The sequence below is a fragment of the Podarcis cretensis genome (assembly GCF_951804945.1).
Source record: "Podarcis cretensis genome assembly, chromosome: 10".
Lineage (NCBI taxonomy): Eukaryota > Metazoa > Chordata > Lepidosauria > Squamata > Lacertidae > Podarcis > Podarcis cretensis.
Window position 1 is genome coordinate 10000456 of NC_137179.1, and position 20941 is coordinate 10021396.

Consider the following 20941-nt stretch of genomic DNA (forward strand, 5'->3'; position numbering starts at 1 on the left):
AATACTGGGGTAACACTCCATCCTATTTATGAGAACTGAGGATGTTCAGGCTTGGGGAGGGAGGGCAAATGCAGCTTCTAGATCTCTCTAAACCTCTGTTGAGCTCTCCCCAGTCCATATCCCTCACTGGTCCATACCAGCACCACTTCTGACTCTCCATGAATGCTTTTGACTGCATGGGATGTGGCTTTGAACTCTTGAGAATGCCCCTATGTGCCTGGATGGAGAGAGGTGTCTGTGTCTCAAAACCTCTGGCTTTTGCATGGCCTGTTGGACAAAGGCTCTATCCTCTGTAGCCTCGTCCACCACTGTCATGTGGCCCTCAGAAGCTTGTATTATGAGGGAATGTGGCCCTTCAGTGAAAAAATGTTCCCCTCGACCTCTAAACACTGAGAGAGATCATTTAGCGTTTGGAGTAATGATCCCCACAGTGATGTGGGGAAAGGTAGAGGAGCGTCTATGGAAATTCACTAGTCCCACCGCCTAATTTTAGCAACATTATAGCCTTCTAAAAATAACAGCTGAAGGGGTTGAGTGCGAACACAGCACAGAACCCAAATGGGTTCTACTCAGAGAAGACCCACTCAAATTAATAGACCTAAGTTAGTCACGTTCATTGATGTTGATGGGCCTATTCTGAGCATGAGTCATGTTGGAGACAAGACACAATACCCCGTCACATTTGCTCCAAAGTAGTCCTATCGGAGACCGCCCTGGAGAGAGGCGGCAATTTGATTCACACTTAATTTGTTAAACTTGTTGGAACTTACTTCTGAGTAGCCCTGTACTGAATTGCAGTGTCAGTTGGGTCGGTACCATCGCCATTCCTCTCCACTTCTGATCTCAGACTTTTATCCTGAGCAGGGCTAGCCCAGCTATAGAGGCAAAAGGGACATTTGCCCAAGGTAGGATTTGCACGGCTCCTGCTAAGTAAATGCCACTTCCTCTGAACTGGCTGAACTGACGCAGAGGCTTTCAAGCGCTTGGGTGTGATTAGTCTTGTACTCAAAGCGTTGGCATTTGGGTTTGAGAAGGTGGGTGGAAACGCTTCTGTTTTGCACATGGTAGCCAACGCTTCCTCCCTGTGAACCTCAAATCTCGATCGAGGGATTTCCGTTTTGGGTTGCCAGCAGATCTGTACTCAAGGCATTCCTCGACTGGAGCCCTGGGAGAGCACCCCTTTTGCATGCAGAAGGTCCCAGATTCAGTTCTTAGCATTGGCAGCCAGTCCTGGGAATATTCCTGGTCTGAAACCCTGGAGAGCCACTGCCTATGGAAAATACTGAGCTAACAATAACAATAATAATTATTTATTATTCCTACCCCACCCATCTGGTTGGGTTTCCCCAGCCACTCTGGGCGGCTTCCAACAAAATATTAAAATACAGCAATGCATCAAACTTTAAAAGCTTCCCTAAAGAGGGCTGCTTTCAGATGTCTTCTGAATGTCAGGTAGTTGTTTATCTCTTTGACATCTGATGGGAGGGCGTTCCACAGGGCGGGTGCCACTGCTGAGAAGGCCCTCTGCCTGGTTTCCTGTAACTTTGCTTCTCGCAATGAGGGAACCACCAGAAGGCTCTTGGCGCTGGATCTCAGCATCCGGGCAGAATGATGGGGGCCGAGACCGTTTAAGGTTTTAAAGGTCAGCACCAACACTTTGAATTGTGCTCGGAAACGTACTGGGAGCCAATGTAGGTCTTTCAAGACTGGTGTTATGTGGTCTCGGCAGCCGCCCCCAGTCACCAGTCTAGCTGCAGCATTCTGGATTAGTTAAAGTTTCCGGGTCACCTTCAAAGGTAGCCCCATGTAGAGTGCATTGCAGTAGTCCAAGCGGGAGATAACCAGAGCATGCACCACTCTGGCGAGACAGTCTGCGGGCAGATAGGGTCTCAGCCTGTGTACCAGATGGAGCTGGTAGACAGCCGCCCTGGATACAGAATGGACCTGTGCCTCCATGGATAGCTGTGAGTCCAAAATGACTCCCAGCTAGATGGACTATTGGCCTGACTCTGTTGCAACTGAGCCCATCTGACTCACGGGTCCCTAAGCTGTCCTACCACCCTACCTCCTTTGGGGAGACGTTGGCTAATGGGGATCTGCTTTTGTCTTTCTGTCCTAGCAGGTGGTCAGGTGTGCCGCCCGCCATTGCTGCATGGTTCTCTCCCTTGGCTGGATGGGAGCAAGGCTTTGGGAAGCCACCACAGCACCGCCCCATGGAACCTCAGCCCCTTCTCCAAGACCCCCATCCACCACAGCTCGCCTGGACCCCTCTCCGTCTACCCTCCGGCGTCCTCCTCCACTTTGTCTGCCGGCCACTCCAGCCCACACCTCTTCACCTTCCCGCCGACCCCTCCCAAAGATGTCTCCCCGGACCCCTCCATCTCCACCCCAGGCTCCACTGGGTCCAGCCGGCAAGAGGAAAAAGAGTGCATTAAGTACCAGGTGTCTCTGGCTGAAACCATGAAGCTGGAGTCTTCTCATTCCCGGAGCAGCATGGCCTCATTAGGAGGGGCCTCTTCCTCAGCTCATCACCCCATCTCCACTTACCCTTCCTACGTCCCTGAATACGGCTCTGGACTTTTCCCTCCCAGTAGCCTGCTGGGGGGATCGCCGACCGGTTTCGGGTGCAAATCCAGACCAAAAGCACGTTCCAGCACAGGTAGGGTCCTTGACGGATTCTTAAAATGCTTCTGTTTCAGGTTCAGGAAAGACTTTTTTTTAAATTAAAAAATGAGCAAAGGTTAAGGACTGGGAGGAATAATCATACGGGGAGAAGGGGGGTTGTATGGGTTTTCAGCTGCAAATTCAGACCAAAGAGCATCTAGTGCAGGAAAGGTGCTAAATGGATGACCAGTTAGAAGCCAACTCTTGTTTTATTTTTAAAAAGAAGCCGAGGATCGTTATAAGCAGAGAGCAAACTCTGGCAATGCAAAGGTCAACAAAGGGATCAAGCAGATACCACAGAACCTTTCTCCCTAAAACACTGTTGCATTCCACAACAGTTGCTATATTTTGCTCTTCCTTTAGAAAGATAAGAACGAGCTAAGGTGGGCTTCCTGCTGGTTTCCCAGTCAGGTCTTGACCAAAGGTGGGGTGGGTTAGCTTTTACAATGTGACAAGAGTCTCAGGTTCTCCCAGGCTATTCACTATTCACTCTGTCCATTTGCACATGAGAAACTCAACTGATTTTTAATGGGGATCATTTACCAGAAGAGGGAATTTTGAACGTGATTCCAGGAAACTCAGCGGGCCAACTAATTTTTGATATTTGCAGGGCTTATGCACTTTCTCTGTTCTATACACAGAGATATTTGATTTTATATCGGTTCCTCTGGCATTTTGAGACACAAATCTCTTCGGCCAGGGATCCAAATTTCACCGTTTGCAAAATGGTTAAACCGAACTATGCTGGTTTAACTACATTATGTCAATTTCGACTTCCTTTTCTTCCTCCAGTTGTTATTTTTTCTGAATATAAAGTGGATTGGATTCTCCCCCTCCCACAGCAAAGGGCTGTTAGCGCTTACTGAAATGTAGGTCCTATTGATTTCAATAGAACTTACTTCCGAGTAAGTGAACTTGGAATCCTTGCTGAAATTGATTGAAATGCCAGTTTTCTTGGCTTGACATGAGTTGCCCCAGATTTTATAAACCCTATTTTGAGCGTGTTTGTTTAGGGAGCTGGTGAAGCAAACTTTGTTGATTTTGATGAAATGTTCGTCTGAGACAAAGTTCTTACAATTGCATTGCTCTGGAGTTGCATGAAATTAATTGGATCCATGTCTGAATAAACATATTGGATAGGTGATTCAGCTTTCTCCTTATTATCACATATGCTAAACCTCATTCACTCATACCACCCCACTCCTAGGTTCAGAAAGATTTGTACAAGGTGGTAGTGATTAAAAATGTTTTCCATACTCTACAGGTCAGTCCTTTCCCTTCCTTTTTTGATTTTTGCCTCGTGGGAGAGAGGAGCAAAGAGTTGAATCAGATCTAAGCTGAAACATCACTTCCAGCCCCACACATTCAACAAGTGGGGCGGTCCTGATGTTCATGGGAGGGGGCTAATCCCAAATTCTCTAGAGCCAAATATAGCATAGGACCAAGGGTCAGCAAACTTTTTCAGCAGGGGGCCGGTCCACTGTCCCTCAGACCTTGTGGGGGGCTGGACTATATTTTTTGGGAAAAATATGAACGAATTCCTATGCCCCACAAATAACCCAGAGATGCGTTTTAAATAAAAGCACACATTCTGCTCATGTAAAAACACCAGGCAGGCCCCACAAATTACCCAGAGATGCATTTTAAATAAAAGGACACATTCTACTCATGTAAAAACACGCTGATTCCCGGACCGTCCGTAGGCCGGATTTAGAAGGCAATTGGACCGGATCCGGCCCCTGGGCCTTTAGTTTGCCTACATAGGACATCACCCCACTCTGATGGGTGATTAAGGATCAATGCACCCATTTAATGTAGAGATTTCACTCCTATCTAATGGACTCCATTTTCACACCTACACACATGGCTATTCGGCCACATATACACACTTTTTGGCTGGGCGTTCCTGCGCTGTGAACATTCAGTGAAACAGATATGACAGTGAAACTTGAGAGAGAGAATGTGGAATAGATACCGGGGATGGGGAACTTTGAGATGTTGTTAGACTACAACTCCCATTATCCCTGACCATTGGGTATGGTGGCTGGGGCTGATGGGAGCTGGAGTTCAGCAACATCTGGCAAGCCACAAGTTTCCCATCCTTGTTACATTCAATATGCTTGCCAACTTTTTAGCTTGGCTCGGTAGCTGACCCCTTTTAGCTGCAGTAGACATTAGGAGAGGCTCACGTTTATCCACTATTGTGAATGGTTTTAACTGGTTGGCAAAGGCACAAGAGCAAACCAGGCCAGTGTATTTTTCCAGTCAGTTGGCAATCTGTAAGAGTCTGATTGTGCATTTGTCCAGCAGCCCTAATCCACTTATGGATTAAAACAGCAATTGCTTTGGCTGTTTTAGCTGAAATTGACACACCAGGTGGAACTTTGACACATGATTCTAAGCCATGGTTTAAGCCATGGATGAACAAACCATAGGTTAACTTATTTTATTTATTTATTAGATTTATATACCAACCTTTCACCAAAAGATCTCAGGGTGGTTCACACGATAAAAACATGAGATAAAAGCACAAATAAACCATGAGTTCTTCAAAGTTTGTTTTGTTTTCCAGCTGCTGCTCCTGCCTCATGCCTTTGCAGTGTGGTGAGAGTGGGGGAGATAAAACAAACCGAAGTTAAGGAAGGCTAGTGGTTTTACATGGAATCCACCATGGTTCAAAAGCCTACAATAAACCATGGCCTCAGATTGTGGTTTCTTACCAGTAAACAAACCATGGTTAAGCTGCTGAGCAGGATTCACGTGTAACGCTAAGACATGGTTTAATAAACTGTAAATTAACAAACTCCCATTTAGCATATGTGTAAACCAGGCGGTTCGCTTTTCCTCTGCTGTTTTTTTCCCCAAGGACTCTTTTCTTTGTAAGCAGACACGCAAAACCAGAATGCACAATTCATTCATTCCTCTTGCTCCTGTGTAAGCCTCATTCCCAACCTGCTTGCTAAACTTAGAAACTCATTTTAATTCACTTGAAGCTACCTGCTACTAATTTGAACATTTCTGGAAAGCTGGTTTTTTCATGCACAGAGAGAGAATGTGTGTGTGGTGTTGTTGGGGGACCACAAAAACCTAATGTGTTCCGGAAATGTTATTTATTGGTTCAGTGACTTCCTTATGCTGAGAAAAAAAACTGGATAGGACTGTGTTCACTTTCCCCACTCAAAAGTCTCTCTCTGCACTTCCCCCAATTCTTTTCCCAGATCCCAGGAGCGAGTTTATTTTAAGCTGGTTTCTTTTTTTCCCTTTCTGTTGGGGGTGGGGGGGTGGGAGAAGGGGAACTACCTAAGAAAAGAGGGAAGTTTTGTTTAGACTGCCTGATCTGGGTCTGTCTCCAAAATATTTCATAATCTATAGGCTATATAGTGAAAGAAAGCAAATTCGCCCAGGGAGGCAGTAGTGCTCAGCACAATTTCTAGAAAGTGTATTTTAGCAGGCCTTTGGGACTTGCTTGCAAGTAAATGGCCATGATCCACAGCAGAATTATATGCAGGTTTTTTTGGTGCAGCCCTGAGCATCCTTGTTCATGAGTCAGTTACTCTTTAATAAGTGTGAGTGGGACCTCAGCTTCAAGTCTGTTGATTTTTGTGTGGACATCCTTACGCTGCACTGTGTTCAGAATCCAGGCCTGCCAACCTTTTAACCACCCACTGCCATTGTGGTTTCAACAAGAAGCTTGGATCTGCAGCTGCTAGCTGATCACCATGTTTATCTCCCTGCTGTGAAAAGCTAGACCAGTAGATCAAGCTGCTGTTAAGTGCAGAAGAGCAGGACACTTGGCAACACTAACTTCTGTTTTGTGATTCCTCCCCTGCCCTCCATCTTTGTACTAAAATCTTGGAAATATGCACCGAAATCAGTGGGGCTGGTCTCGGAATGAATGCCTTTAGGTTCCAGGCAGTTTGCATATTAAACAAAGATCAAAATAAGTCGCTCCCTCACCTTTCCCCTATTCCTCCCCCCACGTTCTTCTTTTCCTCATTGAGACTCCTGCAAGTAGATGTTGTCCAGTGTGAGTCAGATCAGTTTTCAGGGTTTTTCCAGGGTGACATTTACTCTGACTGTCTGAGCAGGGACTGTCTCTATTTAGCTGATATGTTTTAGCTAATCCAATTATTTTCAGACGGCTGCACGCGACAGTTACATTGTTTATCCAGCGCCAGGAACTTTAATAGAGTCCGGATGCGGTTAACAGTGACAAAAAGAAAGAAAGAAGTAAATGCAGAACTGCCTCTTTCTGTATATGCAAGCAGACTGGGTGTGTGTTTGTATGAGAGAGAGAGAGAGAGAGAGAGAGAGAGAAAGAAAGAAAGAAAGAAAGCAGAAGAGAATGAAAACTCAGATCTCCTGCCTTTCCGACTTCTAGCAGCAGACCTCTGCACCTTTAACAACTGCCATGTCAGGCAGAAAAGGGAGAGAAGAGGCTTTCTCCACTGCTACTACAATCACGGCCATCATGGGTAGACTCGCAGAACTGTAGAGTTGGAAGGGACCACCACGATCATCTAGTCAACCCCCTGCAGCGCAGGAGTCTTTTGCCCGATGTGGGGCTCGAACCCACGATGCCAAGATTAAGAGTCGCATGCTTTACCAACTGAGCTATCCATGTCATCGTGGTCCAGGGCAGGGCCACAGAGCACCTGCTTTGCTTGCAGAAGACTCCAGGTTCAATCCCTGGCAGGTAGGGCTGGGAGCATCCTGCCTCCTTGAAATCCCTGGAGAGCTGATCAGTGTAGAAGCCATTGTGCTGGATGAGCTGATGGTCTGATCCAGTATAAGACAGCTGCCTTTCTAGGGTTATTATGGGTAAGGGCCATAGTTCAGGGGTAGAGCATGTTGAAGGTCCCACGTAAGGCTTGAGAGCCACTGCCATTTAGTGCAGATAATACTGAGGCAGCTTCTTATGCTCCTGTGTCCCATGGATGATGTTTCCAGGGCCTACTGAGCTGAGATCCTGGGTGTAATTTCTAACCCACCCTCTTCTAGTCCTTAGGAGACCAGTGAGAAGGTGGGCGAAGGACCACAGGAGTTAGAACGGTCTGGTCTCCCTGTTGTGTTGTACTGAGTGTGCAGGGAATGTGCAGGCTGCACGTGATGGGTTGAGATGGCTCCCTTTTTTATCTTCTCTTTTTTGCCCAGGGCCCCACACAGACACGGAGTGGCCTTGGCTGTGAGTCTCCAGTGCTGAACACACTTGGGAAGTAGTGCTATGGGAACCAGTGGGATTTTTTGCCGAGTGGAAGGGTTTAAGATCAGGGTGCTTTGGATGCTACAAATGAGGTGTGTGTGTATGTGTGTTGGCTTCCCATTGGCTATTGTTGTAGACTACCCAGGTCTTTTGCTTGCTCCATTGGGTCTTCTTAGGTCCTTGGTGATGGACAAGAAAGATGGTCTTCTTCTTCTTCTTCTTCTTCTTCTTCTTCTTCTTCTTCTTCTTCTTCTTCTTCTTCTTCTCCTCCTCCTCCTCCTCCTCCTCCTCCTCCTCCTCCTCCTCCTCTCTGCCTAGGGAAGGCCTGTAGCTCCATGGTAGAGCATCCAGGTTGCATGTGAAGGGTTCCAGGTTTGAATTCTTAGCATCATCTCCAAGTAGGGCTAGGAATGTCCCCTATGCAAGACCCCACCAAGCCACTGCCACTCAGTGTGGACCATACTGTGCTAAATGGACTCAAGGCAACTTCCTCTGTTTCCGTGCAGAAGGATGTTAAGATATATGGAACTGCCTTATTATTCTGTATTCTATCACTGGTCCATCTAGCCACCAAACTGCCCACTGAGCAGGCTGAAGGTAGGTTTAGATCTGCAGAGCCAGCTCCAAGTTTGAGTGGGGGCTCATCCTATGTCGGTGGGCTTGCTTCAGTCTGGCGGCGGCGGCAGCAGCTGACAGCTCTGTCTGGGAGCCACGGCTGAAGTTTCCCACAATGCCTCTGATGTAGCAATAGCTTCTTCTTCTTTGATGATGTTAGGAAAGGGTCTTAGCTCAGTAGCAGACCTTGCATGAAGGAGGTTCAGTCCTAGGCATCTCCAGGTAGAGCTTGGAGGGACAATTGTCTGAAATCCTGGAGAGATAGGTCAGTGCTAGTCAGTGCGGAAAATAGAATAACAGAATTGTAGAGTTGGAAGGGTCCATGAGGACCATCTAGTCCAACCCCCTGCAGTGCAGGAATTTTTTGCCCAATGTGAGACTCACACCCACAACCCTGAGATTAAAAATTTCATGCTCTACTGACTGAGCTATCCCAGGAGGAGGGCAAATACTGAACAAGATGAACCAATGGTCTGACTCTGTGCAGGGCACCTTCCTGTGTCCCTATGTTCTTTCCATCTGTGTCTGAAAAAGCAGGTAGAAATGGCAAGGAGGAACAAAAGCAGGGTGAGGAGGTCAATATTAGCCTCCCCACCTGTGCAAAGGGCCTTGGCAGATACCTGCATGAAAGGACTGTGCAAACAGATTTCCAAGCTCAGAATGAGCTCTGGGGCACCCAATTCCTTAAATTTAAGTGTGTGTCTTTGCACCTGCCTCTGATTCATGGACCTTGGTACTCTAGCATAAGACACAAAGTAGGTCTTTCAGGTCTTCTCACTCTCAAAATCTCCAGTCCTGCTCCTGGAGATATTTTCACCTTAGAGGGCAGGGCTGAATCTTGTTGAGGTCGCCAACTTTCTCCTTAGTTGGGATTCCTCTGTTTTGAATGCGCAGGCACTTAGCAGCTAAAACTTTTCTGGGCAATGAGCTAGGGAAGAAGCATCTTCTGTTTAAAAAAGTATCTGCCACGTCACCCGATTGCTAAAAGCGCAGGAGCTCTTTCAGAAAAGAAGGTGGCAACCCTAGGCAGGCAGAGTCTGGACTGCGCCTTCTGCAAGACTTTGGAAAAAGCTTGTAGTATGGAATCATACTTCTTATTTTTTTAGCTCTTTTCCGCCTTTGTTGCAAAAGTTCCCAAACAACCTGAAAGCCAGACATAACATTGTTGTGTTGCAGAGAGCTGGGCTGAGTTTGGATCTCTGGCTGAGTGGAGGTGAAGGTCCAGAGATGGGAAAGGAAGGAGGCCCAGGCGAGATGGTGATGGAGAAGATCAGGAGAGGTGTCCTGCCTTCTTGGTTTCTGCTGTTATTCTAGCTGTGTTGTGACTTGCTGGTGCTGTGCCTAACACAGACCAGGAAAAGGAACCAAAGAGGAAACTGCAAGCAGGTGACAGACACCTTTCTGGTTGCGGATCAGACAGACTCAGATAGGGCAGCTGGCTTCAAATGATTGCCTTATCATTGCTGGGTCTCTAACCGCCATCCCTCCTATCTTCCGACATCAAAGAGCCCAGGGCTGCTTCTCTTCTGGGGCAATCTGAGAACAAACGCTGACCACATTTTGCATTCTCGAGTGCTTCAGTTATCGTGCGCTTTGTCTGAGTAATGCTTACAATAACCTTGCAAGGTGGGACCATTGCTTATTGATTTACGGAAAACATTTCTGTGCTGCGGTCTCATGAAATACGAAACAAAAAGCACTGTCAAAAATTAAAAAAAACAGGCAAATTGTGTTTACCAGAGAAGCCAAAATAAAAATTAAAAAATGGGATGAGTGTAGGCATTAGGCATCAGTTTTAACTTTTATTCAGGAAGAAAAACCCAAAGGAATGACTGCCTGTCTCTTGCTTTAGGGAAGTTCAGGATTAGGGTGAGATTTCAATGGGGACTTGCTCACAGACCCAGGTGGGCGGCTGTTCCTAAGATAATATACCTGAGACAGCTTGAATGCACATTATGCACCAAATCAACGCCAAGGCTTTTCATGGTAGTCTGCTGCAATAAGGGGGGAGTGGAGGGGATTCTCATTAATTGCATTTGGACCCCACTTTTCTCCGCGAAGCTCAAGTTCTCAAGCCTCCCCTTTCCCAATTATATTCTCACAGCTGCCCTGTGAGGTAGGTTGGGCTGAACGATAAGGAGTGCTTCGGGGTCACCCAGAGAACTTTATGAGGATTTTCTCCCCCCCAGTCCTAATCTGACTCACACAATAAATCAGGAATTCTGTTGAGGGTCACACTCCCGGGATTAGAATCTGTCAGGGGCTACATGGCTGTGGTGGGCTGGGAATATTCTCTCTCTCCCTCCCTTTGCCTCCCCCCCTCTCTCTCTGCTGCCACCCCCTTCTCTATTTCTCTCCCACCCCTTTTGCCACACTCCTTTCTGCTTAATTCGCTCCCACTTAAAACTAGGCCCTGTTTTCTCAGGCTACAGACTGCCCACCCCACGCTAACTACCACACCACACTGCCTCTCAGAGGAAGCGTGAGATGAGCTTCCCATATCCGGCAGCTTCCTATATCCAGGCCTTTTGAAAGAGACAGGATTGTTTCCCAGAATGCACACGGGGAGCCCTACGGCACCATTCCCGTCCTACTTGTACTCTACCAAATTATTCCCATTTTACAGAGGAAGAACTGAGGCAGAGCAAGCAAGGGAGCCACGGGTGTGGTGGCGGCGAAGCCATCATGATTGGAATGTTTGCATTTTGGCCTCATGGCAGTCTGTGTGGACGCGGCGTCTGCTGGCGGTTAGGCGACCTCCTGGCATTTCATTGGGATGTGGAATCTGCTAGAGGTGATGAGTTGTGGTTCAGACTTCTGCTTTTCCCTCTGCCCTGAGTTTCCTGCCTGTGTGTTTAACAGCAGTCTGAAGCGCAGAGGCACAAAGGAGATGAAGCGTTTGTCGGCCTGGTGAGTGGTGGTGAAAATTGCAAGCTCCATGGGCTAAAACGTTTGTGTGCCAGCTTGCACAAGGGAGTCTGCTTCATTAGAGCAGACCAGACACTGCTCTCGGTCTGCTTTCACTTTTTTGCCTCCTTCACTGCAGCCAGTTTGGGGGATCACCAGATGTCTCCTCCTTTGTCTCCATGTTGCCTTTGCAAAACTCAGTGAACAGGAGCATGGGGACAAAAGTACTGTACAGTGGTACCTCTGGTTGCGAAAGGGATCCGTTCCGGAGGCCCATTCGCAACATGAAAACCTGCAACCTGAAGCGCCGTATCTGCACAGGCGCATGGTGCGATTTGGTGCTTGTGCGCATGTGCGAAGCATGATTTAGTGCTACTGTGCATGCGCGAGCAGCGAGACCTGGAATTAACCCTTTCCGGTGCTTCCAGGTTGCCGTGGGAAGCAACCTGAAAAAAGTAACATGAAGCAAACGTAACATGAGGGATGACTGTAAGAATCAGTTGGTTCTGCCACTCATTGGCTCTGGTTTTAACTAGCAAAGGGTCTCCTTGTCTTCTGCTTCATGAATCCTGATGGGATTTGGCCTCCACTGGGGCCAAAGAAAGAAGATGCCTAGGTGTCTGGGTAGCCATGCGCCCTACTTTACAGAGAACAATCCTCCATTAGAATACAGACCTCGCTTGGAGTGAGTCCTCTGTTTTGGAAGGGCTGTCCAGTTGGTTTAAAGAGGGGGCAGCAGGAACTGCCTACCAGCAGTTAGTACTAGGACTGGGCGATATCTGGTTTTCCACATCGTGACATAGCTAAACATTGGTTGTGCATTTTCGGGTTGTGCGTTTTCGGGTTGCGCATCACACCAAACCCAGAAGTACCAGAATGGGTTACTTCTGGGTTTCGGCGCTCACGCATGCGCAGAAGTGCCAAATCGCAATCCGCGCCTGTGCAGACGCAGCACTGCGGGTTGTGAATGTGCCTCCCGCATGGATCATGTTCACAACCCGAGCGTCCACTGTAGTGGCATTGGCTGGCTTCACGGTTTCCCCCACATTGTGATTTTTGCATAGTGCGCAGACACACACATAACGATTCAAGATATGTAGCCAGCTCAAAAATTATGAAACTGAAATCGCAGCATCCTGGATAGCTCAGTTGGTTTGAGCGTGGTGCTGATAATGGGACAACTGCATATTCCTCCATTTTGGGCTAGTTGATCCTCAGGGTCGTCGTCCCCACCAACCCTGTGATTCTGTGATATGGACGTCAAACTGGTTTTGCACAATATATTGATATATCACCCAGCCCTAGTTAGTACCTGGACAGGTGACAGATTACCTGATCTGTGGTTCCATTCTTACCCAACTATCGTGAGACGCATTGTGGTTCGATGATGAGTACACTTGTTGTTTGTTAATGAGCGTCTGCACATAGGCAAATCTGTGTCTTGATTTGTCCCCTGTTTTCAGTGATGCGTTTCCTCTCTCTCCCCCCCCCCCCGGCAATGTGAGCAACACCATCTTAGCAGGCTTTTGTTGTGTGGAATGCTGTGGAATGGCCGTATCCTGAAACGAGGAGCACATATTATATTCAGGGGTTGGGATGGGTTTATTTGTCTGCGGTTGGCAAGCCTTGAAAACGAGAGGTGCCTCTAAGAATATTCTGGATGTTCCAAGTGCAGAAAACACAGTAGGCCGGTTCTGTTGTTGGTCAGGTGTGAGGAATTATAGAGCTTTGGGTGGAGAGGGTCCCCAGCATTTCCACGTAGGGCTAGGAAGAGTTTGTGCTCTAGAACCCTGGAGAGCCACTGTTCACCTGTGTAGACAATGCTGTGCTAGATGAGCCTAATGGTCTTGGTTCCTTGGCTATCCAACTGTTGGACTTCAGAGCTATGTGCAACACCCCATCACCAACGTAACCTGCTATGATCCTGTTGCCACTGTTGAAATAAGACTCTACTGCCTCTCCACTCTGCTTATGTATATTGGGAGGTGGTGGGCAAAACGGTTCTCGGCCTCGGGCGGCAAAATGTGTTGGGCTGAACCCAGTTTCTTCTTTGGAACTGCATGGTCTGATTTTTACTCTCAAGGAAACGGGCATCCATGCATTTGTTTTGGCACCTCTGTGTGCGCTAGGCAACCTCAACGCAAAGACAACCCTCCTCTCTTTATGCACCCAGTACTTTTCCATTTCTGAACAGTAGCTCTGCAGCACTCGGCAGACAGCAATGGGGAGTTCTGCTAGAGGTAGCCAGGGAATTTACACTTCTGTCCCTTAAGTGGAGAACTGTACATTTGTCCCAAACAAATTCCAGGAGGTCTTCTAACCCGCAACGGAGGCTATGTCCACACAGACTGCCATGAGGCCAAAATGCAAACATTCCAATCATGATGGCTTCGCCACCGCCACACCCGTGGCTCCCTTGCTTGCTCTGCCTCAGTTCTTCCTCTGTAAAATGGGGATAATTTGGTAGAGTACAAGTAGGACGGGGATGATGCAGTAGGGTAGCCAGTGTGCATTCTGGGAAATCATGCTGTCTCCTTCAAAAGCCCTGGATACAGGGAGCTCCTGCAGCTTGGCTCACCTGTCCCCTCCTCTGAAAGACAGTGTGGTGTAGTAGCTCGCAGTCTGTAAGCCCGAGGAAACTCAGCCTAGTTTCACATGTGAGGGGAAAAGGCAGAAATGGGAGAGGTAGAAACAGAGAAGGGGGTGGCAGGAGAAGTGAAGAACGAAGGGGTGGCAGGGGGGAGAGAGAGCGAGAGACAGGTGGCAGGAGAGAGAGATGGTGCCACTGCCATTCAGCCCCTGACAGATTCTGATCCAGGGAGTGTGGTCCTCAACAAAAGAACAATTCTGCACTGCTGATTTAAGAATGTAAGTCAGACTAGGAGTAGGGGGACGACTGGGTTTAAATCCTCATGAAGCTCTCTAGGTGACCCCAAAGCACTGCTTATCACTCAGCCCAACCTACCTCACAAGGCAGCTGTGAGAATAAAATTGGGGAGATTTGAGAACTTGAGCGTCTCGGAGAAAAGTGGGGTCCAAAAATAAATGATAATCCAGATGACAGCCCTTAAGATATTTGAAGATGGCTATCGTGCCTCCTCTCAGTCTCCTCTTTGTTAGGCTAACCATACACAGCTCCTTTAAGCGTTCCTCGTAAGGTTTAGTTTCCAGACCCTTGATCATCTTGGTTGCCCTCATCTGCACACGTTCCAGCTTGTCAACGTCCTTCTGTAATTGTGGTGCTTAGAATTGGACACAGTATTCCATGTGTGGTCTGACCAAGGCAGAATAGAGTGGGACTATGACTTCCCTAGATCTGGACACTATACTTCTGTTGAGGCAGCCTGGAATAGCATTAGCTGTTTTTGCTGCTGCTGCATCACACTGTTGACTCATGTTAAGCTTTTGGTCCACCAAGACCCCTAGATCCTTTTCACATGTACTGCTAGTAAGCCAGGTGTCCCCCATCATTTATTTGTGTATCTGGTCCTTCTTACCTAATTGCAGAATTATACCTTTGTCCCTATTGAAATTCATTTTGTTAGCTTGTGCCCAGTTCTACCTTGGATTAGAGGGATGGTTTTCTGATTAGAGGATGGCGTCTCCAGCAAATTTGAACTCCTTTATCTGGCTCGAGAAATCAGGTGTGGTTTTATGAATGGTTTCTTTGGCAGAAAGCAAACAACTGAGTGGCTTGGGGATTCTGGGTTCAGCGACCATCTGGCTAAGTAACTGCAGCAGTGATCCTTCAGAACCCAGCTTCCCAAAATGCAACCTGGGCATAGCTGCTGTTTGTGGAAAGACATACCTTCGTTGAACAGGTAGATTAGTCTGTCTGGGAATGATGGTTTACCCAATTGAAAGCACCCACGAATTGACTCATTTGGCTGAACGAGTCCTTTGCAGACAGGGGCAAGCTTGTCATAAGAGGAAACTGAATCACCTGCTAATATTCATAAGCGCTGTTATAACTGGGTGGAGGGCAGGATTGCATCAAAGAAGAGGCAGATCTAGGCTGGATCTAAGGAGGTTGCTTTGCTTCTGTTTATCTAGGTCAAATAAGAGATCAATCTAATAATTAAAACAGGAACATGCTGCTCGGTTTCACTTGGAAGCAAGCCTGCCTTACCAGCTTCCTCACCCAGAATTTATGTCTGCGCCTTTAATTTCTCCAGGATGCTCAGATGGGAAGCATTCACCTACCTTCTTGCCCATGTTTTCCCAGGCTGAGAGAGCACAGTCTTCCTCATCCTTGCAGGCTTCCCCAAACTTGGGCTTCTCCAGCTGTTTTCGGACTACAGTTCCCATCATCCCTGACCACTGCTAGCTAGGGATGGTGGGAGTTGTAGTCCAAAAACAGCTGGAGACTCAAGTTTGGGAAACCCAGGTTAAACACATAAGATGAGCCTACATCCTGTAATCACTGTAGCTGACCAGATGCCTTTGGGAAACCAGCAAGTTGTACACAATAGCAGCTGTAACTGGAGTTGGTGGTTCTTAGGTAGGGTGCTGTCAACTAAAAAAAACAAAAACTGGCCCTAATCCTGGGTCTTCAAGAGCAACTTCAGCTTATTCCTGCATTGCAGAGGGGTTGGACTAGATGACCTGTGAGGTCCCTTCCAACTCAACGATTTTATCGTTCTGCAAACCTGCTCTGCCTGCATTCTCAGCATGCTGTAAAAAGCTGGTTTCTCTGGAGATAAAGCTTTAATTTTAAAAAAGGGGATGGCTGGCCAGCCTGTTCTTAGGGGAAGGAGGAAGCAAGGTGGATACCTTTCAAAGTCTATCCCATTTTATTCATTGGGGGATATTAATTAGGAATTTTATTTACTTGATTACATTTATCCCCCTCCCCATTTTTATCCTTATGACAACCCTGTGAGGTAGGTTGGGTCAAGAAAAAGCAACTGGCCCTGAGTCACACAGTGAGCTTCGTGGCTGAGTGGGGATTTGCCCTGGGTTTCTCCAGGCTGAGCCTGACCCTCTGATCACACCGGGGGTTATTTGCACGTTACATTCAAGACATGCGCAATCTGCGATCCCACTGTCAAGGTGTATGTATACTCACGTAGCTGTTCACATGTAACACCCAACACCTGTGCAGTACGTGTGCCTGTTTACACAATATACAAATCAAGGGGTGTACAGCCCTTCGCACAAACACTTGTACCTATGTAAAGATACCTTGTTGTTGTTTAGTCATTTAGTCGTGTCCGACTCTTCGTGACCCCCTGGACCAGAGCACGCCAGGCACTCCTGTCTTCCACTGCCTCCAGCAGTTTGGCCAGACTCATGTTAGTAGCTTCGAGAACACTGTCCAACCATCTCGTCCTCTGTTATCCCCTTCTCCTTGTGCCCTCCATCTTTCCCAACATCAGGGTCTTTTCCAGGGAGTCTTCTCTTCTCATGAGGTGGCCAAAGTATTGGAGCCTCAGCTTCAGGATCTGTCCTTCCAGTGAGCACTCAGGGCTGATTTCCTTCAGAATGGAGAGGTTTGATCTTCTTGCAGTCCATGGGGCTCTCAAGAGTCTCCTCCAGCACCAGAATTCAAAAGCATCCATTCTCTTATTTGCAAGAGTAGATGCAAACAAAAGAGCAGCCGCATGCTTGGGAAAGAGGAGGAATGTGTTTTACCTTATGCTTTGATAAATCATTGGTGGGAAGAGAGCTAAGGGGTCTTTCAGGAGAAAGATGAGCAGTGGCTGTGTACGCATGCAACAATGGTGTTCTTTTTTTCAATTTGGATTGAAGTTGGCTTGGAAAAAGGAAAGAAGCTACTTCTGCATGCATCCCATAGTTAAACTATGGAACTCTCTCCCAAAGGAGGAAATGATGGCCACCAACTTGATGGCTTGAAAGGAGGATTAGACAAATTAGGAAAGGGCTCTTGATGGCTACTAGCCAGGATGACTATGACTCCGTTGTTGGAGGCAGCACTGATTCCAAGTTCCAGTTACTGGAAAACACTGGAGGAGAGAGGGCTCTTGTGCTCTGACCCTGCATCTGGTTGGCCACTGTGAGAACAGGATGCTGGATTAGATGGGCCATTGGCCTGATCCAGCAGCTGGTTCTTCTTATATTCTTAAAGTGCAATATCTCATAAGAAACAACAGGATAGGCAGGTTCACTGCTTCCCAAACCAGTCGTGAGAGTGCATTGGATGCAGAGTTAAATAGCCAATGCAGGTCAAGAGCCACATCTGAATCTTACCTTGCTGGTCTTATGTACTTGGGCTTTATGCTGGCTTGCATTTTAAAGATTTATTGAGGGTTTTTAACGGTATAATCATTGCTTTTGCTTCCTTTGTATGCCGCTCGGAGGACTTGTTTACGAGCCATTGAAGAAGCAGAAATAAGTCCCCATTTTGTGGACTGTCCACATCATAGCTGTCAACTTTTCCCTTTTCTTGCGAGGAATCTTATTTGGAATAAGGGGATTTCCCTTAAAGAAAGGGAAAAGTTGACAGCTATGGTCCACATTGCTGCAGGGCAGAGAGACATGGTAAGGAATGAATGCAGGCACCTCTAATCCTGACCTTCTTTTCCAGTGATTAATGAAATTTAATTTTTACAATCTGACCTCTCCAAGAGCGCTTTGATAGGCTGTGGGTGATGTTTCGGAAGGTAGAGGAAAGAACTGGGTTAATCTGAGTGGATGTTGGATCAGCCCCATAAATCTTTCAGTTTGACAAAGTAACATTTCGTCCAGCCATCCTCCATAACACGATTGCAAAGGGGACAGTGGGGTGCAGTGGCTAGTGCATCTGAATGGGGATACAGGTGTCCCGGGTTCAGATCTATGCACTCAGCCATAAAGCTCCATGGGAGACTTTAGGCTTGCCGCTGTCTTGCAACATTACCTGCTTTGCAGGGTTGTTGTGCGAGGGTGGTGAATGCTGCCTCGAAGGAAAGGCAGGTTAGAAATGAAATAACTCCTAGGACCCGGAATAAGTGCACAGAGGAGATGTAATAACTTTTGGTGTGGCTGCCAAACACATCTGAGCCATACAAGGAGTGCAATAAACAGCTACATTGCTGCACCACTGGTTAGTCCAGGCCTCCCCAGCTGGTGACTCCAGATGTTTTGGATCATTAATTTAATTTAATTTAATTTAATTTTGGGGGGAATATTTATATTCTACCCTTTGCACAAGCCGCGAGACGGTTTAAAACAAAATCAGATGCGACACAGAGAATCCCTAAAACAATGCAGTCTTTTTTAACACCACCGTAGCTCATAAGAAATCATTAAATAGCAATTACCAATAGAAGCAGCTGAGCAGTCCATTTGTCTAATAATCTCTCTCCTTCCCCAAACACCTGCTGGAAAAGGTGCAGCTTCTGAAAACCATAGAGAGGGGGTCAGAGGTGCCTCAATAGAGAGTCCAACATGTTAGGAGCCACCACCGAAAAGGCCCTTCTCATATCAGCCCCAGCTAGTATGGCCCAACGGCCAGGAATGATGGGTATTGTAGTCTAAATCACCTAGAAAGTACCAGGCTGAGGAAGACTGGGTTTGTCTTTCCACAAGCAAGGCAAAATTGGGGTCTTTGATGATGGGCAGCTGGCTTTGCTTGCGGACGTATTATTTGCTATATTTTGCCGTAGCAGGAGTGTTGCAGGCCTGGGCTTCTTCAAAGAGGTCCCGGAAGAGAGGGGGGGGGAAGAAAGAAAAATGAGTTTGGATGAAGGATAGAAAGAGAGTTGGCTGTAGCTGCAATGTTTTCCTTCTATGGTGGAAGAGACATGCACTGAACAGAGAATGAACCTTCCTATTTCAAGGACAAATTGCAAGTCGAATTTGAGCATGCTGTTTATGGATCTGCCCTGTGAATCCTATATATAGGCGGGCGACTTCACAAACTACGTAATTAGCTTTCTGAATTTGCTGGCGCAGGATGTGTCGATGGCTAGAAGCTTAAATGGCTTTGAAAAATGAGAGAGAGAGAGAGAGAGAGAGAGAGAGAGAGAGAGAGAGAGAGATTCACAGAGGAAATGGAACCTCCTTGGATATTGGCCGTAATCTCCGATGGGGGATCCTCCATAGATTGTGGCAGAATATTTACAAATTGATGCCGGAGATAAACACCAGTGCCTTCATTTCTTGCTGATAGGCTTCTGTTTGTTTGGAAATGGTCCAGCTAGATGGAGCACATTCTAGCTTTCCATTTCATGGTATCATTTTCCGCATGTATCTCTCTCAGCTGCAAGTTGTCTTCACAGCATTGCGGAGAGCCATTTCTTAACTCTGCACCGGCGCAAAGTCCACCATCCAGAATATTTGGGGATTAGCCCTGCATGCTCAGTTTTTGCCTTGCCCTTCCCTCGACAGCCACCCGCTCCGCCCAAGGCTGTTCAGAAAACCGCTTTGACATTTGGAGAGGTTTCATATGGCGGCGTACAGCATGAGAGAAACACACGTAACTACAACATAACAAAGTAGTCGTCACCGGTAAATAAAAGATTAAAAGAGATGCAACCAAATGGAACAATTTCCATGTACAGTACATCACAACAAGATCTGAAATGCAGATATGGAAACCCAACATCAACAACACACTGCCCAACAATAAATGAAGATACACACAGGAAGGTGATGGACATTCGATGAAGGGACCTTCATGAGAGGCAAGCTAGAGAAGCTTCCTCAGGGTGTGAGGCTGAGGGAAGACGGGGAAACTCCCAGGTGATTGCTGGGAGGGTTCACTCTTCTGTGTGTGGAATAAGGATTAAGATATAATTGTGATAGAGGGCTTGGTATTATATACACACATACAGTTGTGCCTTGGTTCTCTGATGCCTTGCGACTCAAACGTTTTGGCTCCCAAACGCTGCAAACCCGGAAGTAAGTGTTCCAGTTTGTGAACGTTTTTTGGAAGCCGAACGTCCGACGCGGCTTCTGATTGAGTGCAGGAAGCTCCTGCAGCCAATTGGAAGCTGCGCCTTGTTTTGCGAACGTTTTCAGAAGTCGAATGGACTTCTGGAACAGATTCTGTTTGAGAACCAAGGTATGGCTCCCCCTTTTTTCTTTTTTCCTTCTTCTTTTCTTTTCCTCTTGGTTTGTTTCTTTTCTCTCTCCTTTAGATTACTTCGGTTTTTATTGTATTTTATGTTGGAAAAAATCTCACCAAACCCCCACCCCCAATGAAGCCCCCAAACAGCACCCCAGTGTCCAGTGAGGGGTGGGAGGGAGGGGGAGAAGCAGTACATGGCTTGGAGTGGATGGGTTGGTGTCATCACTGCATCCTCATCCAAGGCAGAGGTGAGGTGCCGCTGACGGCAGAGATGGCTCCACCAATGTCCTACTTCAGGTGATTCACCTGAGCAGCAGGGCTTAACAAGGGACCCCACGGGAATCCCAGTCTGATGGCTACAACACCCCCATCATCCCCAGCCAACATGGCCAATGCTCAGAGATGACGTGAGATGTAGTCTTGACAGTTTTGGGGGACCCACATTCAGGGAGGCTGCTTTTAATGTCTCATGGATGAAAGTGGAGTAGCTGCACTTCTTTTTCCATTGGGGTTGACACAAGCTCTGCTTTCGAACTCAG

At 47.2% G+C, this 20941-nt stretch overlaps 1 protein-coding gene across 9 annotated transcripts in view; it reads left to right on the forward strand.

Moving 5' to 3' along the window:
• Positions 1 to 20941, forward strand: part of GATA3 (GATA binding protein 3) — a 77015-nt gene that overhangs the window by 26019 nt on the left and 30055 nt on the right. For 7 of the 9 annotated variants that reach the window (XM_079992824.1, XM_079992826.1, XM_079992825.1 and 4 more), the window contains exon 3: positions 2120 to 2659. In XM_079992824.1, coding sequence (XP_079848950.1) covers positions 2120 to 2659 — 540 coding nt within the window. The remainder of the gene's footprint in view (positions 1 to 2119; positions 2660 to 20941) is intronic. The other 2 variants (XM_079992829.1, XM_079992827.1) reach the window with 1 other exon arrangement.